The sequence below is a fragment of the Apostichopus japonicus genome, chromosome 8 (assembly GCF_037975245.1).
Source record: "Apostichopus japonicus isolate 1M-3 chromosome 8, ASM3797524v1, whole genome shotgun sequence".
NCBI classification, from domain to species: domain Eukaryota; kingdom Metazoa; phylum Echinodermata; class Holothuroidea; order Aspidochirotida; family Stichopodidae; genus Apostichopus; species Apostichopus japonicus.
In genome coordinates this window covers 12,049,431-12,075,658 of record NC_092568.1, presented here as the reverse complement: position 1 = coordinate 12,075,658, position 26,228 = coordinate 12,049,431, and the positions used below count along the sequence as shown (strand labels likewise).

Below are 26,228 nucleotides of genomic sequence, written 5' to 3'. Positions count from 1 at the left end.
GAATGAAAGAAAAGTAGGGAAAGAATGCTGATAAAAATTATTTTCTCATTTATTCAATATTTCATCATATGTAAGTTCTTTGGTACATTGCTTTGAGATGTTGATTGAAGTTGATTGAATCAAATATAATGTACTTCATCAAAATATATAAGACAAAAAGATTATTCATTTTAAGTTAATTTTAAGTTTAGGTGTTTCACCGGTCATTTCTCAAAGACTAAACAAAAAATTTATAGAAAAGCAACATGGACTGATAGCAGTGGCTAAGATCATATCAAAACTCCTTTTTAAATTAAAAATTACTTATCCTTTAAGACAAAGTTGGCTTGCTTCCTGAATTCAAGGAATTGAAGAATTTAAAAGGAATGACCAAAGAATACATCAGGTAACTGATGGGATACTCAGTGGGTTCGTATGATGTAAAATATGACATATTATTTTTAAAACAAAATTGTATAAAATGAACTTTCCCTAAAATTTCCCTCAAACAAATTTTCTTTTTTCAACAACAAAAAATTCTAGAGAACAACAAATGTCAACATTAGACTTACTCCATATCACAATATATCATATTTCATATTTTCTTTGGATAAACTTCAATAAGCACCTTTTCAGTAGAATTTGTATAGTTGTTAAACTGTAGCACAACATTTCTATCACCTGACTGACCTTGTTTAAAAAAAAACTAGCACCACTTGCAGGGAAGAACCAGTTTTAACAGACCTTCAAAGTAATATCAGAAGTATATAATTATATCTCTTATCTTTGTTAGCATCAATGGTCATAAATGAATAAAAAATTGCAAAAACTGTCAACAATTTACTTCCCAAACAAATTAAAAAATTATTGCCTTTTTTTTACACTTGATTCTCAAACCTAATACTGAAACTAGTTACTAAATATTTCCGCTATTAAGAACATTCACATACAATTTTTTCTTACACTTAACATAACAGGAAATTAACTCTGGCAAGAACGATTGAGAAAAAACATACAATTTGTCCAATTGACAAACAAAGCCAAAATACACATAACATGCATTTCACCAGAACCATGTGCTTCTGCCAAATTTTTGAGAAAAGTGTATAACCAATTAAGATTAGGCTTTAAAATTAAAATGGCAAGGAAGGAAACTTTAATAAAAAAGACAAAAGCAAAAAAAAGATGTCTTTTGATATACGTTGTCTCCAAATTGTTCACAATCCAACATATATGAAACTTTGGCTTATTTATTGCAAATTAAAAAAAAAATTATTTGGGAGATTTTAATTCTTTGGGATTACTTACTGCCGAAAGAAAGAATAGAAAGGAAAATAATAAGCATAAAGGCCCGGTCACACTATACCGATTTTTTATCGAAATACTATCCGATTTTCCCGGAGGAATCGAAACAGCCAGTTTTTCGTTCGGGTCTTCTAGCCACTGTGATAAAGGACCTGATTTGCTATCTGTTGAGCCATTCCGATGTGGAATAGCCCTCTCCTAACTTTTGATATTGACTCCGTTTCCTTTTATCGGATAGCTATCCGATTTCTCTTCCGATTTTTATCGTTTTTCGATGTGACGTCACTTCAGAATGTAGTCAGTTCCAGAACCCCTCAGATTTGGAGTAGGTATTCGAATATTCCACTGCATTCATTACATTCACTACCACAAACCTCACTCTTCGGCCTAAAATCGGAAAAATCGGACCGTTTTCTTAAAGCGGAGAATATCACACGTGCCTCCTGCACCTCCACCCCCTCCCTCCCTCCCCCCTCTGACCCGCTCGCCATCTCTCCCGTTGTGGCTCTGTCACCTCTGATAATCTTTATAATAACATTGTACATACCATTGTAATAGCAGGTTACAGTACAGTATAGAAGCTGAATTATCCATTATCCAGCATGCTTTATCAGCATTATGACATCTCCCCCACCCCCCCCCCCCTTTGTTCACAATGTATCTAGCTTATGCAAGTGTTACTGGATTTTCATTCAATGATTGTGTGTGCAATTACATAACCTCTTAAGGCACTTTTAGTGGAATCTTGTGAACTAACCCATAGTCAACACAAGTTGAAATTTATAACATTTGGTAACTTACATTACTTCAATTTTCCCTGAAAATGAAATAAAACAACATACTCTGATGACATAAAGAAACCTTGTTTGCTTGATCAGTAGCAGCAAACTTAATGTAAATGAAACTAAAGATAAACAACTCCTCATTCCCCCCCCCCCACCCTCACCCCACAAAAAGCCTTAAAAATTTAATTTGTGTAAATTTGTTTCTTCAGACATTTGCCTTCCCACGACAGGAATCATTTATACATTTCAAAGGACAAAAGAGTGTCAATAAAAGCAAACATTAAGTACAATCACTTTTACAAACAAAATGCAAGACAAATTCTTAGAAGTACTCCTGAGCAATAAAAGTACTCAAATATTTGAATTTTCACAATGAATGACCCAGAAAGATCATTTTCATTCTGTCGTAAACATAATGCCTTAACGACACGAAACAGAAATATGCTAAAACATCGCATTACCATGGCAACATGTGGTTGATATTCTTAATCGAGCACTTTTGATTCCCGTAGCTTGACTTTCAACTTGATACCGTTTGGTGGACACAAAAATCCAGTGCTCTTTCCCAGGACAGGAGGGATCTACAATAATAAAAAGAAGAAAAAAGAAAAGAGAGGCAATGTTATATAAATGACTGTTTGCACACCAACCCTCTGTGAATGCTTCCAAACCTGATACACCAAGCAATCTTAGCTCTTATGAGCATCCACACCCTCTCCCACATTCCCATCCCCCCCCCTTCATTCCCTCTCTTCACAATATATTAGATCAGTACTAATTACTGTAACCTGTTCTTTAGTAATTTTAACATGAAAGTAAACAAAGCAGTGACATACATTCTCGCGTGAAATTCCAGTCCTGTATCATGAATGTGCTAATTCTTATGTAGATTGAGTGCGTGTGGGCTGTACATAGTTTAGTATTGTCAAGTTTTGGAGCATACGTACTACACGATCCGCAGCTACGCATGACACATTTCAAACCCAATTTTTTACCAACATCTGGTGAATAGTAGGGGTGGATCAGAGTACGACTCACGTGTAAATGAGTCCAAATCAATGCATAAGTTTATGCCATGGAGAGATGATCGTCTGATAACATCAGGGGATCTGATCTGGATCTAGTGTAAAAGCACCCTAACTGGCCTCTATGGATCTTGATGCATACACACAGGCCAACCCAAAGTAAAGTTGTGAAGATAAAGTGTGGATCAAGTCAGCTAGGCCAGGCGAGGCGGAGAATTGTTCAGACAATGTATCTAATATGTTTGGACACAACTGCTTAGGCATATATGGTCGGGTTGGACGTGCGCCCATATTAGCGCAGGGCAGGAAAATATGCTATGTAACATTCAAGAATAAATTTACCTCTGTTTCATCACAGGTTTCAAATCTGTATTTCTGCAGCATTCGGATGAGCCCAAATTTGAGTTCCATTAAAGCTAGCCTCATTCCGAGGCAGTTCCGTGGGCCGATACCAAACGGTAGCCACGCAGCAGGATGAATACTGCCTCGGTTTTCTTTGTTGAACCTGCAAATTAAATGAATTACTTGAGACAATTTACTGTTCACTGTTCGAGAGTGAAAAATAAATAAAACCGACAATTTGGCTAAATAATTAAAATTTAGAGAAACTTAATTAAAATTTGTTTTTGCTCCTGTTACTTTGTATGTAGGTTTTTTTTTTTTTTGGACAAATATTTATTTCATTACTATGAATGAAAAAGAAGAAAAGTGAGGAACATTTTTTAAACAATGGCCCAATAAACCAGTTGTTGATACTTGTTTACCTTGCTTAAGCTCTCTCACCACCCAGTATTCAATAATGATGATGAACTATTTACCCAATTAAAACTTTTTTTGACCTTTGACCTGAACATACAAAAAGTATCACAAGTTACTAAAACATATGAAAAACCTTTTTGGAAAACTGATTCATTTCCTGTAAAATCAAAAGCAATTCACTGTTTCAAAGGAATAGTGACAAATGACCCCTGGATGAACTGTGACCTTAAAATCCAGCAAACCAAAAGGTTCAGTGCAAGTAAATAATAAGTCGCAACTTAAGGGACAATGCCCCTCGATGACCTGCAATACATAAGTAAACACAAATGACCCACTCCTTCAACCACAGTTTCTGAGCAACTGTCAAACAACTGTCAAATACTAGTCAATTCATGTCTTTTTAATTTAAAGCAGTTGCACCTAACGTTACTTTCATGCAGTTTACAGGTAGCTACGGGCTCAAAAACCACGGTATCTTGTTTATATGCTTATAAAATATTCAGTTAATACCAAAAGACTTCAAAAAATGTAAGACTTGACTGAGAGATATGCCAGTTTAAAATCCTTACCTCTCAGGTTTGAACTCTTTAGGATCTTCCCATACATCTGGATCGTGATGTACAGCATAGATTGGCACCATTAAGATAGAACCCTTCTCTATCTCATAACCATTGACCGTGGCGTCACTGTCACAGTAACGGTCAGCGCTGTCGGGACAAAATGTATTTATTAAATAATTAATCCAACAATTTTCCACGCAGAGAGAATCACTACTCACTGGTAGTGTATAGCAGATGTGTAATTATACTTCAAGAGAATAATCTCTGTTACTTTTTCCAAAGAAGTATTTACGCATACTCCATGCCTGCGACACTCAGAGCATCACTAAAACCATTCAACCCGATGCACTTAATGGTGATCAATGCATATCCAACTTTCGCGTTTACCTTAAATATGTGTAGAGATCTTTGCGATGAACAACTTCACCCAAACAGCTTAGAAAGATCTGCTCCGTTTGGAAGATATCCTAATTTAAGAGTCAATGTCTACATGGGGTGCAGCCTTTGTAAACGTCCAAGTGACCCTGAATCTTTTTCAGTGGTAACTGGAGGATAGATCCTTAGTGATTCCCTTACAAAGCCACTGATATTGAAAAGTGAATCTATTCAGGTGGCAACTAGATGATAAATCCCACATTAACTCCCATACAAAAGCCTTTGATTTTGAGACTGAAACTTTCGAGGTGGCAACTGGAAGATAGATCCTTACCCTTACAAAGCCACTGATATTGAAAGTGAATCTATTCAGGTGGCAACTGTATGATAGATCCCACATTAACTCCCATACAAAAGCCATTGATTTTGAGACTGTATCTTTCAAGGTGGCAACTGGAGGATAGATCATTAATGACTCCCACACAAAACCAACTGATTTTCAGATTGAGTCTATCCACCTGGCAATGGGAGGATAGAACCACATGAACTCCCACACAAAACCAACTGATTTTGAGATTGAATCTAACCAACATGCAATGGGAGGATAGATCCTTAATGACTCCCACACAAAACCAACTGATTTTAAGGTTGAGTCTAACCACCTAGCAATGGGAGGATAGAACCACATGAACTCCAACAGCAGGCAACTGACATTGAAGATGAGTCTACTCACGTGGCAACAGGAGGAAAGATTCTCAACGATTCCCTCACAAAGCAGTCAAGATATTCCATCTTGCGTAAGACGTCGTACTGAACGCTCTCTGGGGTCGGACAGTGACTGTCGATCTCGTCGATAAGAGTCTCCTGTTTGTCTGGGTGAGTTGCCAGTAAGTAACTACTAAAACACATAGCAGCATTGGTGGTCTCATACCCAGCCAGGAAAAACATCATTGACTGAAAGTGACGTGAAAAGTCTATGTTACCAGGCGCGTATCCAGGATTTTCTAACCCGGGGGGCGCGAATTACTATGTAAGCGGAGCGCCACCATCGGTTGGCGCGGAGCATACAAGAAAATTTCTGGTTTTGATACCCCCCCAGATCACCGGAAATGGCACTTCTCGGGCTTGAAAATGACCAACCAGATGTGCACTTTTGCCTGAGAATCAAGTATTTCCCAAAAGTTTTTTCCATCCATAACCTTTTTGAAGATTGTCACCAGTCACACATCATGTTTGACCTGATTGCATGTCCTATGGATCATTGCTTTTGTAGGTAATTCTACGTCACGGCCCACAATATCCGAAAGCCCCACTTTTCAAGGTTTTAAGCCCATTATTTGTTGAGAATTTGAAAATTCACAGTTCTCGTGAAGAAAATCACTTTTAAACATACCTATAATGTTGCACAAAATTCAATCTATGGACAACCAATATAGAAAAACCTCCTGGAACCCCTAACAGACAGGTCAAAATTGCACGAGTAGAGGAAAGTATGATGAAGAATGTTGGTTAGGAAATTTTCTAAAATTTCGACACAGTTAATTTATTGGTGTAGAAATATTGCAACCTCTTATAACGGCTATTATAAAACTTGGTTGAAGGGAATGAAAAATAGCAGATATTTCCGATATCAGGTATATTGAACCGAACACTACACACATAGGCATAGGTCTCGTAGGAGGCGGGGCTGCAGCCCCCCCCCCTTCCCGCAACCATTTTTTTCATACTGAAAGAGAAATAAATAGCAATGATTAACTTAAAAATGATCTCCTTGGTAATTAAAATAAAGTTGTAAGCTTGGCCGACATTACTACTGTAAAAGAGAGTTTTGACATAAATGGATCTGTATGGTTTTTCTCCATCTACATAAGACATTTGGTTGTTTACATTAGCATCCGGCGGTATACTGTGCAACTTTCACGGACCGTACGGTAAACGATGCCATGCAATGTAATGACCCATTCTTGCTAATATGATATTGGCATCGATATGTTGAACGCGCAAAAAAAATTTTGGCTTATTTTCGGGCAAGTCATTACAGCCCCCAAATCCAATTGGGCTCCTACGCCTTTGACTACACACAAAGACAGTTTTTGAGGCTGTTCATCGTGGAACATGCATTCAATGCTCACTGATATGATGTTATATCTGCTCTTTGCTTTTAAAAATTCGAACAGGCGTGTAGCGAGTAATTGCCAAGAGAGGGGCGAAGCCCTTCCCAGGCCTTGTAAGTTGCATCTAAGCATTGTCTATTTTAAAATACTAGCGATGCCCCCTTCCCGAAATGCGTCATGTTCCCCGACGACTCGGTCGAGTTCAAGACCAGCCACAGTTGGTTCCATATAGCACAATTGTACAATTGTTTAAGGTGTCCATGCACACACACGCGTTATGATAAACCATATATAGTATTTATATAGATACATTAGTGAGAGAGGAAAAATGGAAACGTCAAAAATGGAGTTGTCGGTGAAAGGGGTAGGGTGAGGCGCAAACCCCCTCCGTAATCCTCGATCTGTCACTGGCTACCATGTGTATATAATAGGGATCAGCGCTTTAACTATGACTGTTCCTCTTTCTCTTCCCGAGGTCTTGGCTATCTTCTACTCCCTCCTTTTCTCCTTTTTCTCTCTTTTTTCTTTTTCTTTTCCCTTCCTTCCTCTCCTCCTTTTCTTTTTTTCCCCTCCTTTTCCCTTTTTTCTTCTCTTTTTTCTCTCCTCTTTTCCTTACCCTGGGGGCGCATGCCCCCAACGCCCACCCCCTGGATACGCACCTGGTTAATGAATTCACTATTTATGAAAATTCACTCAAATTGACAACTGTCAAAATAGCATTTACTATAAACGAAGATATAATCCAAATGGTTTTAGTGCAAAAAGTGAGGCATGTATGAACTTATTTAAACACCTAAATCTAACCCCTAAGATTTTCACTGGCATTATCAGACACAAAAACTTTTTGATAAACCCTGAGAGAAAATTGAACTCAACTAAAACTTAAAATAAGGTTTTGTTACTTTGGAACTCTTATGAGAGTACCAAGTTCTTACATTTGCTGTAATGGAATCTGTTGTTAACTCTCTCTTCTGTTTACCAGAAGTCTCATTCTTAAGTTTTACATCCACCAGTTTGTCGACTTCATCCTCGTCATCCTTCTTGTCTGCTGTTGCATCCAAGTTATGAGCGTTGACCATCAATTGTAACATATCTAACCTCTAAAGAGAAAAGAAAAAGATTTCTAACTTTCAAAATGAGAAAAAAAAGCATGATTTTCAAAACATTTGCTAGAATTCTACCAACGGTGTTGAACAAATCCAGGCAATATCTTTACTGCCCTTCAGTATACAGGGTAAAAGTGTTAATAGTGTAATGCCGTTAGTCATCATATATGTCGCCCTCTATTTGTCGTAGGCTGCATTACGTAATAATTACAGGTCACGTGATGTCTGCTCACCAGCTCAGCTGAAGCAGACCTCACGACTTGTGACCAGTCTTCGCTCCCGATCTGAATCGTTCGGTTCGGTAGTAGCCCTGGCTCCGACCATTGTGGTCGTACTTGTATCTGTCTTGTATTCGTCTTTTATACACTTTTGTACGTATTGTTATAGGACTCTACTTCGGTATTGAGACCTCGTTTGTGACCATTATCATTAAGTGCATGTTTTTCTACCTATTTTTGAGGGCTTTGTGCCGATGTATTGTTTGTACCGTGGCTGGTTATAGTAATAGATTGCGAAATCTACACAGCGCTTGTTCTTTACTCGTTTATCTATGTGTTATATCTTTTGCATGTAATAGCGAGATTTAAGGCTCGTCGTTTACTAACATACAACCATCCCAGCCGCATTTGTTTCCATACCACCACCAGTCCTCAGCAGGGAATATTTGGACGCCCCAGAATCTTAGACTGAGTTAGCGTTACATTGGTGGCAAGCGGTCGGATTCTGTTTTCTGTTGAGCATGAATGATTTAATTAGCTTTGATTCGGACACCTGTGTGTCAAGGCAGGAACTGGTTTCCTGTAGGGAACAGAGTGTTGCACCCTGTTCGGGCTCACAGTTTGAAAACAGAGTTCGCGAAGAACCCACACTTAGTGAGATTCAGAATGGGAATGTTTTGTGTAATCAGGATTGGATGGTGGTAGATGAGTGCGTCCCCAGTGACGGCGGCTTGGATGGCAGTACGCTACCACGTGAGTATTTTTCAAATTCTCGTAATCATTACTTAAATGGGCATATGCGTTATAGCGAACCAAACTTCGGGGCTGCTAGGTCTCCGTCTGTGACGGGTGACATACGTATGAGGGTTTCTAGTGATTTTGAGGAGAGAGAAAGAAACCAGCAGCCCCGGCATGTGGACGATGGTGTGAGTGAGAGGAGGGCAAATGTGCCCCCTACTGAATGCCCTCGTAATTTTATTTCAAATAGTGTAGTTAAACTTGATCTGGGAAATGGTTTCAGTAGAACTGTGTCTAATAGGGAGAATGCACCGTTGATCAATTTTGGTGATGGGTTATCGGATAGAGAAAGGGACACGTCAAGTCCCGCCCATATGGGGGTCAGGCATTCGCAGTCAGGGACTGCAGGGTACAATTTATATCAGTCTAGGGCTGATCATATGCCATTAGGGGGCGTACCTGGACGAGGTTCCAGGGAAATTGATACAAGAAATGCGACCCAATATGGGGTGGAGGACTTGCAGCCAAGGGCTGCGCGTTACGAAATTCGTCAGTCTGGGACTGACAGTATGCCACGGGGTGGTGTAACTGGCCCGGGGCCAAGTGGAATTTCGATTGGTGATTCCCTCTCTAGGATCCGTTACCCTAGTGAGGATACAGTGTATAGAGATAAATATTTGATCAGTGGTGCAGGTAATTCTAGGTCAGTTCTAGAGGGGTTAGATAGAGCAGACGATAAGAAACGTTATCCTAGTGTAGGCGAATGGCGTAAATGTAATAATTATGGTTACGACTTGGACCACCGTCCCTCCGTAAGTCGCCATGGAGCTGGCCATTATGTGAATAGGAAGACTGGTAGAAGTTATAGGAGAATTGAAGATGATCAACTTAATAATAGACAAGTTGTCAACAACTCGGATAGAAATGTGCAGTTGGGGGAATATTCCCCGCCCGTTAGATACCATTCTAATGATTTGCCTGTACCTCTTTCAGATTCCCGTATATACCCAAAGAGAATGGAAGTACGCCCCGTAGCATTTGACGGGAGTAGTGAGTGGAATGATTACATTGTACAGTTTGAATTGATAGCAGAAATGAATAGATGGGATCCCCTTTCTAAAGGAATGCATCTTGCCACTTCCTTAAGAGGTGAAGCGCTGTCAGTATTAGGCGACCTTGATACCTCGATGCGTCGTAATTATGATTCGCTTGTTGCCGTCCTGTCCAAACGTTTTGGGTCACAAAATCAAACAGAATTATTCCGTGCTCAGTTAAAGAATAAACAAAGAAAGAAAGGTGAAAACCTTCCAGAATTAGCGCAGTCAGTCCGGAGATTGGTTAAATTAGCCTACCCTGAAGCTAAGTATGATCTACAAGAGACCTTGGCAAAAGATCATTTTATTGATGCGCTGGCTGATACTGACATGCGATGGGGAATATATCAGTCTCGCCCAAAATGTTTGGACAGCGCAGTAAAAACAGCAATTGAATTTGAAACATTTCAACAGGCTGAAAATCAGAGAAATAGTAGAAGGTTACTTAGATCTGTGTCAGGCCCCCCTGATACTGACCAGAAACTGGCGAAAGAGGTACAGAGTAATTTAGACCAAGTTGTAGAGAAAATGGTAGCTAAAATTCAGGAATGTTTTAAATCGTTAGAGAAGAGCCACAGGAATTCGGAAAAGCCTCGTAAAAGAGAGGGTAAGAATATGAGAAAGGACAACAAATGTTACAACTGCAAAGAAGTTGGGCATTTTGCTCGTAATTGTCCAAAACCTAAAGTATCTGATAACAATGGGACAAGTCATAACTCGGGAAACTAGTAAAAGCCGGTTCAGCGGGCCATGAGTCGGCTAGTGGTCCCAAAAGGCCCTTTGTTACGTCACTTAGTGAAAAGAATACTAGAGATGGATTGTACGCAAGAATTCAAATCCATGGTAGGACTTTAGATAGCTTGATCGATACGGGAGCAAATATTTGTGTGGTGAAACGTAGTATGTATCAGGAAATTGTTCAGAGTGCACGGCCAAAGTTAGAGAGAACTGGAGAGGACTTGGTTATGGCCGATGATCGAAGTATACCGTTGTTCGGTTGTGGTAATTTTCATTGAAGATGGGAGATTTTTCGGCGAGCCACCCGGTGTGGGTTGCAGACATATCTTCTGATTTCATATTAGGGTGTGATTTCCTCTCAAAATACAAGTGCCAAATAGATCTAGGCCTTGGTCAGATAAAAATTGGGAATATAATGGTTCAATGTTTCGGCAACGAGAGATTGAATGCCCCTAGTAACGTAGTGAATAGAATCACGGTTGCTGAGACAGTCTGCATAAGTCCAGGCCAGGAAATTGTAGTACCAGGTAAACTTGCCAATAAATTAGACGGAACAGAGTTTATTGTAGAGCCTTGTGAAAGTTTTGTAAAGAAACACTCGATTATGGTAGCTAAAGCTGTGGTTAATCCCCAGAGTCGCGTGGTACCAATCCGCATGATTAATGTAGATTCAGTGCCAGTCACAGTGTATGAAGGAGTTATGGCGGCCACGTGTGAGCCTGTAGAGGAAGTTTTATCGGTACAAAACACGGAGGGTGACACTTGCAATGAGGGTGGGGGAGTCACTGACTTACCACAGCACATTTTAGGGCTGTACAACTCTTTGGAAGGATCACTTGATGAAAATCAAAAAGCTTTAGTTAGGAGGCTTCTTCTGAAGCATGAGAGTATTTTTGCAAAATGTAAGGATGATTTAGGAAGGACTGATATTGTGAAACACAAAATTCCAACTAAAGAGGTGTCCCCTATTAAACAACATGCTAGGAGACTGCCTCTGAATAAAAGAGAGGATGCGGCTAACGAGGTTTCAGATATGTTAAGGCGGGGGGTGATTGAACCTTCATCTAGCCCATGGGCGTCTCCAGTTGTATTAGTTAAAAAGAAAGATGGATCAACTCGTTTTTGTGTAGATTATCGTAGGCTTAACGATATTACCACTAAAGATAGCTACCCGATCCCTAGAATCGATGACTCCTTAGATAGTCTTAATGGCTCCACTTGGTTTACGACCCTCGACCTAGCGAGTGGCTACTGGCAGGTCGAAATGGACGAGTCTGATAGGGAAAAGACCGCTTTTATCACCCACAGTGGTCTATATCAATTTTGTGTCATGCCGTTCGGGCTTTGCAATGCACCAGCCAACTTTGAAAGATTGATGGAGAAAATTTTATCTGGTCTGCAGTGGCATACATGTTTAGTCTATCTAGACGATGTAATTATTTTTGGAAAGAATTTTGAGGAACACATTGCTGCCATAGATGATGTTTTTACGAGGTTCAAATTAGCGGGACTGAAACTGTCGCCTAAGAAATGTTTTCTTTTCAAACAAAAAGTGGAGATTCTTGGACACGTAGTTAGCAAGGACGGAGTTTCGACTGATCCCTCAAAGGTGGCTGTAGTTAAAAATTGGCCAAGGCCAAATTGTGTTCGTGACGTGAGAGGATTTGTAGGTTTATGTTCTTATTACAGGAAGTTTGTTAAAAATTTCACTCTTATTGCACGTCCTTTGCATCGTTTGACAGAAAAGGGGAAAAGATTTCTGTGGAATGAGGAATGCGAAGAAGCATTTAACGCCTTGAAGGTAGCCCTAACCTCTACTCCTATATTAGCCTTCCCCACCCCCAGTGACAAGTATATTCTTGACACAGATGCAAGCAATGAAAGCTTGGGTAGTGTTCTCTCTCAAATCCAGGGAGGAGAAGAAAGAGTAATCGCATATTTTAGTAAATCGTTTAGTAAGGCTGAACGAAGGTATTGCATAACAAGAAAAGAGTTGTATGCTATAGTAGCATCAATAAAACACTTTCACCATTATCTGTACGGTGCTGAATTTCTTGTGCGAACGGACTATGGTGCTTTGAGGTGGTTACTTAATTTTAAACAACCCGAGGGGCAGATTGCGCGATGGCTTGAAATGCTGGGCACTTATAACTACGAGATTCAGCACCGTCCAGGGAGTAAACACGGGAATGCAGATGCGCTTTCCCGACGCCCGTGCTTAGACTGTAGGTATTGCCTCCGTTTAGAGGAAACGGAATTAAGTACAGTAGAAGATACTGGGGGGAATCTTACTGGACAACAACTCAGTGAAAGTGGGGGTACCCTTGACACTCACGTATGTACGGTTGTAACCCGTAGTAAAACTAAACAGGGTGGGAGTCAAACTGATAGGCTGGACGAAATTAGGACAGATGCTGAGAAGGGGATGGAACCAGCTGCACTGTCAGCAGAAAGTCCAACTCAAAGTGGAAAAGATAATGGACAGGTTGTGCCAGAGATAGTTGCTCCCAGGCTAGAGCTAGATGGTGCTTGGGTGAACCAGTGGTCTGTAGAAGACATTAAGAAGGCACAGCAGGGTGATAACGACATCAGTCGAATCATAGACTGGATGGTTATTTCAAAAGAAAGGCCACAGTGGTCGCTGATTTCAGCTGAGAACAAGACTTTCAAAACTTACTGGGGTATGTGGAAGGTCTTGTGTCTCAGAAACGGTATTCTTTATCGAAAATGGGAATCTGACTCGGGGAATGAGATCTCCTGGAAATTAGTGGTGGCTAGAAGCATGCGTAATGAGGTTATGTCTTTGTTACATAGTAATGCCACAGCTGGTCACCTAGGTGTTAAGAAAACTATGAGGAGAGTCCAATCTAGATTTTACTGGGCTGGATATCATAAGGATATAGAGAGATGGTGTCGGCAATGTGAAACATGCTCTTCAAGGAAGGGTCCAATTAAATCTCATAGAGCACGTATGCAAAAGTACGTGGTAGGAGCCCCCATGGAAAGAGTGGCCATGGATATATTGGGACCCTTACCAGTTACCGATACGGGAAATAGATATGTTTTGTGTGTAGCGGACTACTTTACTAAGTGGACCGAGGCTTATGCGATCCCAAACCAGGAGGCAGTTACTGTGGCCAGAGTCTTTGTAGAACAGTTTGTGTTGAGATTCGGTGTTCCCCTACAGTTGCATACTGACCAGGGCCGAAATTTCGAGTCAAATTTGTTTAAAGAATTAGCACAGCTCCTTGGTATTGATAAAACTCGCACCACAGCCTTTCACCCCCAATCTGATGGCATGGTGGAGCGGTTTAACAGAACCTTAGAGGCAATGTTATCGGCCGTTGTTTCGGAAAACCAACGTGATTGGGATGAATGGTTGCCCCATGTTACCATGGCGTACCGCTCCTCTGTTCACGAGACCACGGGAGAGACACCCAGTGTAATGATGTTAGGAAGGGAGATGAATCTCCCAGTTGATCTCCTAGTACCCCCTCCCCATGTAGAAATTAGTTCAAGTATTTGTTAAGTAAGTAAATTGGAAGAAAAACTTAGGACAGTTCATGAAATGGCTAGAATCGAAACAAATGCCTCAGTTGAAAGGCAGAAGAAGTCCTATGATAGGCTTAGCAATGCCCAAAATTATAACGTCAGTGATAAAGTTTGGCTGTATAACCCCAGTAAGAAAAAGGGACTGTCTCCTAAGTTGCAAAGATATTGGGAAGGCCCATATTTAATAGTTAATCAGTTATCCGATGTAACTTATCGTATAAAACAGTCGGAACGATCGAGGCCGAAGGTCGTTCACCACAATCGTCTTAAATTGTGTGTAGCATCTGGAGAGAGTGTTGAGACCATCAGAGTTGGTGAGGCCTCGTAGTTACGTAAGCGTTACGTAAGCAACAAGTAGGGTTATATTTAGTTTTGACCCGTCTGCGGAACCTGATAGTTACCTCAAGGATTCCACTCATCATCAACGCGGAAGTAAAAAACCTTGGTCTTGGAGTTATTTACAGGAAGGAAAAACATACTGTCCAATACCCAGATGGTACAGTCCTTACCACGGAGAAGGAGGGATTCGAATTGCCCACACAGACCAGGGAACTGTTGACTTACCGTTAATCCATAGAGATGCCGTCGATCAGGACTTTTGTGTTAAATAACGTGTTTCTCTATTATATAATTTTTTACTGTGGAAATATTATGGGCATTTCACCTTTTGATGCGGACCTCCGGTTTCGTTATGATATATTTTTACTTTGGAAATCTTGTGGACATTTCATATTTTGATGCGGACTTCCTATCAATTTATTTTGTGGTTTGGATCTCTGTGTTACATCAAGAGTGTTATGTTTTGATTCACTTGGATTGTTTTCATGTATTTATATCTATGTACGGCACCGTAAGTTGTTTTTACTTTTATCAGTTGTATTTGGAATGTGACCTCACATGAGTCCAAATTGCACTTTCGCGCGAGCCGCGTTATTCCTTTAGGGTATGAACACGTGCATGTAAGGTCATATTACTCTTCTATTACTCTCGTATTGCGTAACTTTCTTCTTTCGCAGTCGAGCTAGGACATACTTTTTTTAGTCGGTACAGATTGACATGTGATAGGCCTACGTTTTTTCCCCAAAAGTTAGTTCTGAACCCATATTAAGAGTTAATATCAAATGTTATTGTGTGTATAGGCTCTCGTGCATGGCAGGCACTATTAGCTATACTTTGCTTTTATACGTATTCATGTATTTTGGATTTCTTTTTGTATTAGTACGTTTATGATTTAGATTTGTGTCTAATTAGCGATCCTTACTATTTTGTTTTCATAACTTGGGGTCAAGTTAAGGACTGAGAAGGGGATAGTGTAATGCCATTAGTCATCATATATGTTGCCCTCTATTTGTCGTAGGCTGCATTACGTAATAATTACAGGTCACGTGATGTCTGCTCACCAGCTCAGCTGAAGCAGACCTCACGACTTGTGACCAGTCTTCGCTCCCGATCTGAATCGTTCGGTTCGGTAGTAGCCCTGGCTCCGACCATTGTGGTCGTACTTGTATCTGTCTTGTATTCGTCTTTTATACACTTTTGTACGTATCGTTATAGTAATAGATTGCGAAATCTACACAGCGCTTGTTCTTTACTCGTTTATCTATGTGTTATATCTTTTGCATGTAATAGCGAGATTTAAGGCTCGTCGTTTACTAACATACAACCATCCAAGCCGCATTTGTTTCCATACCACCACCAGTCCTCAGCAGGGAATATTTGGACGCCCCAGAATCTTAGACTGAGTTAGCGTTACAATAGTAATACGTGTTCTTTCTTAAGTCTTGTCACTGAAATGTAGTCTTGTCTCTGAAATGTATCCTGTAAGTATTCCTCTGTAATAATTCTGCAGTAAACAGTTTTTAGAGACTAACAGTTACGAGTAGGCAATTGTTGGTGAATACCGCTCACTTCTTTTGTTGTACATTTGTGTTAGAATAAGGTTTTGAAATGTGTACATTTTAGGCACATTGCTGTTATAGTTAATAGTACTTCAAAGTGATTGGATCTAAAGAAATTCATCATCAATTAGATCTCAGAATTTAAGAGTTAGGAAGGTAACTGGCTAAATCTTTAGGAGCATTTGTTCGGCAAATCATTAAAAAGAAACAGAAAATGACTTGGACATTAAATAGTCCGTTCCAAGAACTGTTAACGTTCATCATGTGACATGAAATTCAAATTGTAGACAGGACATAACACCTTAAATTCGGTCAACAGGCAGATGTATCAAGAGCCTAGGGGACCTCCAATATCAAAGGACCTCTGTCAACACTTCTAAGCAAGACAGACCAATATTCTATTTGGAGGTTTCATCTGCAAGAATGTATAAATATGAAGGACTTCAGGCATATCCTGCTTTAGGGCAACCAAAGGAACGATGTTAATCCCAAACTACCGAAGTTTTCTTTATTTGGTAGTGAAGCAATGTTGAAGCTAGATATGCCATTCAGGGCCAAATGATCCATCAGGCACACGAAGCAAGTGCCTACTACCGGACAAAATATACCAACTTTCTAGTTTTGGGTTGAGCCTGCAATAGCTAATATACAGTTCATGCATGGCTTACATTAACCTGCCAAAAATGTGTGAATTGGCCACTGCCCAAATTTCTAAGTAAAGAAAAGATGATGCTAGAATATGCCATCAGCTTAATGTCTGCTAGCTCTAATCAGTGCCCCACTGGCTGGTTGCTCCTCATCACCCTCCAAGTCTTTCAGCGTGTTGGTCTGGTGATTATAAGGAAGGGGATGATGTCAACAAGACTAATAGCCGATACATTAATGTGGGCTCTAAAGTGATTATGACAACCAGGAGACTAAAGACAATTCTGCTTTTGTGAATAAACCAATTCCAACCTTTTCTGTTCCTGCTTTGCGAGCTGCCACCATCTTATGGATGACCGAGTGAAAGAAGACCTTGACTTCCTTGACGAATAGTCCAATGTCCAGGGCATCAAAGAGAGGTCCTAGAAAAGGCAACAGGACTGAAACAAAACAGCCAAAATCTATCTGTTTCATCGAGGCCTTGTTGATAAAGAAATAAATTCCATCAATTTTGATTTTCAATGGATTTTACTTAACAAATGAAGTACCCTGCAGAACCACATTCAGACATTCCTTTGTTATCAAGAGACGTTTTCTTGCATTTCGATTAAATCACGCGCATGTTCTGATGAACATTTATTTCAAATAATTTTAAATTTCACTGCCTAAATATTTTGAATTGTGAGCTGAACATGCTCAGCATGGGATGGGATCTTGGGCATTGACAAATTTCCAGATCCAACAGAAAATGGATCAAAATAAATTTTAAATACCTTATTGGACAATCAAAACCTCCAATTGAGATCTTTCCAATGATTAAACCACTTTATTGCACAGCTAAAATACCCACGCAGAGCTATTCTTTCGGAAATCCAACTGTAGTCATATGACAAACTAAAGAGATAAATGCAACACCTAGCAAAAGGTCTTAAAATATCGCGCGAGAACCCTCCTAGTGGGTCTGTCACAGAACAGGCACATTCATAGTACATGAACATGGAACTGAGAATTCACACCCTAACCAGCGTTTTCAAATAGAACGAAGGATGAACCCTAGCGAATAGGAACTCTTAATGCAAGAAAGAATGCTAAACCTCTTAGTTCAAAGTTCATAAGTTTGTATTATTTATATTTCGAAAGTAGAAATAAGTTCCAGTTATGATTTAACGGTTAAATCTTTAGTCAGTATTCCGTTCATTTGTGCATTTTCTTTTCACCTGTGACAATGCCATGGGAAAAAACACTTGTATTTCACATGTAGAAATCAGAATGGTTAAAATTTGAAAGGAACAGAAATGAGACCAAGTTGGTGACATTTACCAAATTTATAAAACTATATAGGAGATATATATATATGTATAAAAGATGAGGCAAGGCAGGTATAGAGAAGAGCAAATGAAATGTCAAGGGTCATATTTTTTCCATTTCTTATATTCAGACACAGAGCTTTTATTTGAAACTCTGCCTTTTGTTTGTAAGGAATTAACGTATGCTTAAATGAAGACAATGGTTATTAAATCCGGTGAGTAAATTACTTACATATTGCTAGCAGTCTGAAACTAAATAGAGAAGTTTCAAAGCATTTCCTAGCATGCTTCACAAAAGGGTCATCTGGATTTTTCTGAGAGTCCACCTTCAAGCCAAAGAACGTTGAAGCTATCACATCCATACTGTAAGAGCCGTACAAACTAAAGAGGGCAAAGAAAAGTAAAAGTCAGGGTCATAGAGTTAAAAGCAGCCTGTTGAAGGGTAGCTTCTCTTGACACTGGATATGCTTGAACAAAAAGTTATGCTGTTATTCACACAAAAGATGTTTGAAATGCTGAGGTTAAATTTGTCTAGTACAAACATCTATAGATCTACTGTAGTTTAGACATGCAATATTACTTGTATTTGCTAGTTATAAGGGATGCACTGAATATCTGGTCGGGCCGGACTATCCGGCCGGATAGTGAGCAATTTTCCGGTTCGGGCTGGATATTTTTCAAATGTGGCCGGATCTTTTTCAAAATCTGGCCGGATCTTTTTCAAAATCTGGCCTGAATTATTCCTTAAAAAGGTAGGTAGTATGCAGTATTTTTCCAGCAAACAAATTTACATACTGTATCAAGCTTGTCAACAATTACATTGTAGTTATATTATTAAAGAATGTAGATTACACCACTTCAAGTCATATTTAATCTCATAAATGGGGTCTTAATTTCACCTTCTTTATAATATGCGTATACCTCACCATAGATTTGCTCCTTGTTTCATACTTCTACTTCTTATTAATGACTTTCTTTTGTGTAATGAAAAAATCCGGTAATTTCATGTACTATCCGGCAAAATCCGGTTCTGGCCGGATCCAAAAATTTGGATCCGGTGCATCCCTAATGCCATACATTCATAACAGATATAACTATAACCTCAGTGACTCCCACACAAAGCCACTGATATTACAACTGAATCTACATGCACAACATCTGGAGGAAAGTCTGTTGCATCAATGTTGCAAAAGATGTTCAGGTATGTTCCCAGACAAAAACATTGATATCGCGATCATTTGAACATAATGATCAATCTAAATTTGTTTATTTGTAACAAAGTGCACCTGTCTGGACGAGAAGAGACACTGCATAGAGTTTGAACAGACAGACGCAATCTGTATTAAACTGGATGAGTGAATATCAATAGGGATGTGAAACAACAAGGTTAATACCAAACACAACCAGATACAGTAATATAACTCTATAGTACTGCCATTCACCAGGCACTCACAAAGACACTCACCAACGCTGCTTTTTAATGGATTCTCCGGTCCATGGTTTTAGACAACTACGATTCAGGGGTTGACAACTCTGACGTTGTAGCAGAAACAATGTGGTTTAATACTGACAGTTAATTCCAGTTGGTTCAACCTTATTAATGCTAGATTAAAAACTATTACTGTTTGTACTTCCTGTACTTTCTTACTACCAACCAGAAAAACAAGGAAGACATTTTAGAACCATATTTTCAAGATATCTATATAGACTTCAATTGTATACATTCCACACATTTTGTCATGAGGTAAAGTATGTATTTACACCACCAAGCTAGTCCCCCTCCCACCTCCCCTTCCCCACTTACCTTCTACTAGAAGACTACTAGTCCCATCAATTTTATTGGATATCCCAAAGTATTTCAATCAGCTTTCTTAATTTGTAAACCAGGATAAGCCGTTCGTAGAGCTCATTAACTTACAAAGTATACATGCACAGTATGAAATCATTTAGTGCATAGTATACGCAGTGTTAACTTTGTAATGCCAAAAGCATAAATGCTAAAGGGGTATTAACAATTTTCCTTAAGTTGCCTTGACATATTACGTAATCATTTGACTTTCTCCCAATTTATCCAATCAAAGATGAGACAGTGCCATTGCTGTATTGTTGACTCTGTGCATTCCCAATAAATAAACAGAAACTTTCAAGACTGAGGATCTACAATGAATTTTCCAAAGTAACGTCAGAAATAATCGACCTAACGACAGTGTGTGTCTCCATAAGTTAACACATGTAAAAATCACATTACAGGCATGAATGTGAAGGTAGGGTGAAATTAGCATACAAACCTCTTAAATTGTATGACTGTTCCTTTAAGTCGCTGCTCTTCGACATGTTCCAGAAGTTGATCACAACATTCATTTATTATTGAATTCATCTGAAAATAACAACAATAGACATTTTACATTGTAAATTTCTATCACTCTAAATAGTTATAATTCATCAATTAATGATGACAGAATCTTTCAGAGAAACTAGTTTCTTGATTTTTAGAATGAGAGTATGAGATTAATCTTTTGTTGTGGAGAATCATTCTATCTAATGCCCTTGGTATGTACAATAAAACTAAGACCACAGACCTTAGGCAACCATTCAATTGGCTAATCCTCAACACAACCGATACAATCAAACAACCATAACCAAATTTCAATTTTGTTCATGAAGTTAGGACCCTAATGAATGGTCTCGAGAAATGCAGCTATGTATTGCACAAAATGAAAAATGGAATCCAAGATGAGAGCAAACTCTTGCAGTATTTTCAACTCAGCAGTGGGGACACCAAATTGGGCAGAAACAACTTTCTGTAACTTTCTCAAAATACTATCAATCAGTGTTAGCTTTTGTTGGAAGATAATAAAAAACATTTCATGATAAAATTACGGTGATACGGGGGCACAAAGCTCTATAAATTATAATTGCTTGTTTGCTGTCACTAAGGTTTGTTTTTAAGGGATAGCAAGAAATATCCAGTATGTCTAACTATAATATGAGCATCACATATGTCAAATACACATCTCCAGCATTACCATCTATTTGAATAGCGTATGTGTATTAAAAAAAAGTTGATGTCATGACAACCAGGATTCAGCTTTACATTCTTGCAAATTAACCCACCTTTACCTTTGGTTATACAAATATTGAGAAGTTTTGTAATTCTACTGTAAAAGCAACAAGAAGAAAAAACTTAACTGGATAATAACAAATTTAATACAATAAATCTGACCAAGTTACCTGTTTCATCTTCTTGCCACTAAATGCTGGAGTTAAGACATTACGGACATCCTTCCATTGACTGTCTCGTAGATTGTTGATAGCACTGTCCATCGGTGTTTCTTTAACAGGCAATTGCTGAAATGTCAGAGGTCAAGATCTAAACCTCACATGGCAGGCCTTGATATACACACAAGTAAAAGAATATCCATGATCACATATCAACATAATTATGACCTTGATACTAAACTTGTATATCCAAAGCTCATCTGTACTGTACTAGTGATGATTTGGACCAACTTTGCAAATTAACATCAACATTTGATTTCATTTATTGTGAATAGCACACCTCCTCCAGTTGAGCTGGCCTTCCTTTGCTATGGTAAAATCACGAAATATTAAAGGACGTGTAATAACTAGTACCACGGTCTAATAGGCACCTTGACGAGAGTTATTGGTCCGCAAGTTTTGTGGTACTTACACGATGATTAGGAAATGCTGAAAATCGACTGATGAAAACCTCCTGTAGCATATCAAGGTCCCCAATCACTAATGTATTGCTACCGATGAAGTTCAGCCTGAAATGCAATAACAAATACGTTAGTCATACACACCATGTAAAACAGTCACAAGAGAATCCATTAGGAGGTTCATAAGACATCACACTCTGGGTACATTCCCTATTGATGAAATCATTCTTTTGGAGGGGAAGGGGGGAGGTGTGGGGGAACTAGCTCATTACATTGGCTGATGATGCCACAGAGGATGAGGAAGGGAGGAGGGAAGGAAGGGAGGAGGGAAGTGAAGAGAAAAGAGGAGAAGTGAGCTATGGTGCATTAGGCTGAATGTAGTTATTCATTTTTTATTAATTTGTTAACATATATGCACAAATATTTCAGTAACAATCATCTTTATTAATATATATAAACACTCCAGTGTACTATTAATACCATGATATTGGGTCACAATGTGATGGAGTTTAGGCTCATGGTACAAATCCAAATGGTAGAGGAAATGGAAAGGGGAGGGGGAATGGGTAGTAAAAATATACTTGACTGCAGTTTGTGCAGTTTGAAGAAGGTATGGGCGATACCCTCTATCCTTTCACAATTTTAGTTCATGTACTTGAAGCTAAGTCTAAGAAAAATATGTTGAAACATTATAAACACTTTACTGAGGTGTTGAGATGATCAGAACTGAAGGATGTGAGACGAGATTGTCTCAAATCGACATTGTTTCTGTTGCAGTGTCGTAGTATATACTAGCTACAGTATTTCCTGTTGACATATTCATGGTATAGTGACTGCTGCCCTCATGTTAGACAGTACTTACCCAAAGACCTTTCCATACTCATCCCGCATATTGCACAAGTTTTCTGCCATACCCTTTAATGAGAAAAAGAAACATGAGTTGATGATATAGCTTCCTGATTATACATTCATTAATCTATTATGTACAACAGTGTACTTGATTACGTTATGTGCATATATAAAGCATAAATCCCTTAACTGTGTATAGCAAAACACAGTGTTTCCTGATTATGCATTCATTAATCTATTAAACACAACAGTGTACTTGATTACTTTATGTGCATATATAAAGCATAAATCCCTTTAACTGTGTATAGCAAAACACAGTGTTTCCTGATTATGCATTCATTAATCTATTAAACACAACAGTGTACTTGATTACATTATGTGCATATACCCTTTATTGAGAAAAAGAAACATGAGTTGTTGATAGCTTCCTGATTATACATTTATTAATCTATTAAACACAACAGTGTACTTGATTAGTTATGTGCATATATATGCATAAATCCTTTTTACTGTGTACAGCAAAACACAGTGTGCTGTTGTAAAGTGTGTTTTCTTATAGATTGCATGTATGCTTTGACTAAATCTACTGTTCAACATGAAATGTGCTAGCTGTTTCACACTGTGTTGTTTTTAATTTGGAAATACACTGTTTGTAATGTTTTGCCATTTGTACTAATCATTTTAGAGTGTGCTGGCCTTCAAAGGTTAATCAGTTTTGCTCTCCTTTTTCTCATCAATTTTTAAAAAATGCAATTACTGTATCACATGGATTAAAGTCTATGGCAGAAAACCATCTTTAGCAATGACAGTTGACGAGCACTCACCACGAATATTGAGTATGACTAACGATACTATCAGCATGCATTTAAACCCACCAACTTTAAAACTGTTCTTTTGCATTTAATTAACAATTTGGATATCATGTCTTGTCATACTTTGTCAAACAGACACATTTTCATATTAGTATTAATCACATATTGGAAAATTTATCAAAATTAATCAGCATTTCATTTCATTGTTTGAAAAAAAAAAAACTATTCAAGCTACTGAAGTAGGTTGCTTTACAAGTTAAGTATCAAATAACATGCAAAGATTGAAAAAAATAAAAATAAAAACCTACTATAATGGTGAAACATATATGTTTAATATAGTAGTGATTTGCAATAGTGCAGTAACATATATACAAATCAACTAATTTGAATTATGACACATTGGGAAGTGTCATCAAATAGACATTCACTTGCAAATGCATCTTATAATAAGACAATGACAAATTATAATAATGAGGTGTACTATAATGCTTTAATCATAAAACTGGCGGAAACTTCATTTCAGGTTAAGTGCCACACTACAGGTGATTGTACTTTATTGCCTGGACAAGGGTGACAAAGGAATCGTCACATCATTTGTATTTAAAAAAATGCAATAATCACTCTAGTGCAAAATGAAAGAATCTTTTGGAATGTGAATAAGGATTACAATTTTTAAGACTGTCTGAAATGAAACATGCTGACTGGTTTAGTCGAACAACACTGTTGCCTACAATACTAATTAAACTTGCGCAATATTCTGCAACTTCTGAACTCGTTAATAATTACTAGTACTGGATTGTAAGGACACAAAAACCAGTAGGAACAACTGTATCAGGTTATTCAAATAAACTTTGCACCCACCAAATTGAGGTGAACTTGGTGAAGTGTGAATTATTAACAGAGAATGAAACCACACAGCCTTCATGATCTTTTCTTTTGTTTTTGGAATGACTAAGATGAATTGATTATTTGAGACTGGATATGAATTACTACAGATGTTGCAACATTTTAGAATGATCCAGCTTGGCACAGTGGCCGAAGAAGGCATTGCTATCCACATTACACCATTACTGAACAACAAGCTGATACATACAAGCTTAGATGATCCTGTGTTCAATTATTAATTTAAATTTATTATGACGATGAATTTTTTCCAACTGATTATTTATTGATGTCATAATTGAGGAATTTAAAAGTTTTAGAATGAATATATTTGCATAACAACAGAGATGTAGTTACTGTATTTCAGGTTACTATAATCCACTCCTATGCACCATCCTCACCCCACCCCCCCCACTCTCTCCCCTCCATCCTTTCCACATGATCTAGCTCCGACGATTGAAATCTTGTACGTGATCCTTGGGCCATAAAGAATTTAAGCACGCCAGTGAAACTAGTGGAAATATTACATTGTATGGGAAATAAGAGATTGAATTTTCCATGTAAGCCGAAATGTCCTGACACACAACGGCCCTATAATTTTACAAAATGCCCTAGATTATGATATTCCTTGCTATAAGGCTCTGTGGACCGCATAAATAGGGTTTTAAAACCTAGGGAGACACAGTAATTTGTCCACATGCCCCAATTTGAAGACCAGTGTATTAAGCTTCAAAGTTAGCATATATGACAACAGTTATTATATCCCAGATAACCAACCTCTGAACAATCCAACATGTTCCCAAGAATAGGTAGAGGTCTTGGTCCAGGAATACCATGTCTTCTGAAGTAGGTTTTCTTCCAAGAATCTGAACTATTGAGAGTAAATCAAAACAGAAAAAATTCAATTTACTGCTGATTCATAAAATAATTATTTTACTTTGTTTTTCTAATGTTTATATTTTTTCATCTATAAAACATACCAACAGTGGTGATAAGGTTAATGGATAAGGTGATAAGGATGATGATAGAAAGTTACTTTTTGCTGGTTGTAATTATTGAACTCTTGTTCCCAACTTTAAACTATGGTCTTGCAAGTTTCAAACCATCAAACAGCAGTTAAAGTGTATTATGCATTGATCACATAATATCCACATGCAGTAGTTGCTGTTTCTAATCTGCCACAACTTGACTATAGCTGTATCAGAAGCACAGTAAAGACATTCTAGGCCTACTGTAGTTTCAGTAATAATACTACACTGCTAATGATCCTATACTGTGGGTTTCAGTATCCCTTTACTTTCCTGTCACCAGCACCCCAGTTCAACTAACTGGCATTTTAATTACGACTATCCTTGTAATTTAATTACTTTTTTCGAAGACAACAGTAGTCAATTAAGGTGTAACGTTAGGCCTAGTTCGCATAAGGTAGTCTAGTCCTGGGTGAGCCTAGATTGTGTCCAGAGTACTTACACCAGAAACAGTGCAAAACAAATGCCACCTAAGCCTAAGGTTAGCGGGCTGAAGAAGAACTCCCAAATAGCCATGCTGATGTCGAAGAGACTTTGCGAACAGGCCTCCCTTTCTGTAAACCAAGCAAACGAGCACTGATCAAACAGTGTTATTGAGGTACGATCTGCTTCCTCGGGCTTCGCTCAGTGTACTGTGATAGCACTAACGTGTGTGTTTTATGGCTATGTGATGATGGCACAGGCTGTCTGTTGACCCGATGTGATTGCGCAACTTTGACGAAGTTCGAGTACAGGGGTTGTATTGCGCAATCATTTGACATCGCTCGAAGACAGGGTAC

General features: G+C 38.5%; 1 protein-coding gene across 1 annotated transcript; it reads right to left on the bottom strand.

Annotated features, from left to right (window-relative positions):
• Positions 1-31: 31 nt before the first annotated feature.
• LOC139970690 (cytochrome P450 3A6-like) lies at positions 32-26,090 on the bottom strand. The gene is made up of 13 exons (XM_071976593.1): positions 25,892-26,090; positions 25,199-25,292; positions 22,741-22,793; positions 21,890-21,986; positions 21,430-21,546; positions 20,487-20,575; positions 18,431-18,579; positions 17,204-17,331; positions 7,838-8,002; positions 5,522-5,742; positions 4,423-4,560; positions 3,437-3,599; positions 32-2,650 (listed from the first exon to the last, which is right to left on the bottom strand). Exons 1-13 carry the CDS (start codon positions 25,963-25,965, stop codon positions 2,555-2,557), a joined length of 1,584 nt encoding a protein of 527 aa, XP_071832694.1. The 5' UTR covers positions 25,966-26,090; the 3' UTR covers positions 32-2,554.
• Positions 26,091-26,228: the final 138 nt, after the last annotated feature.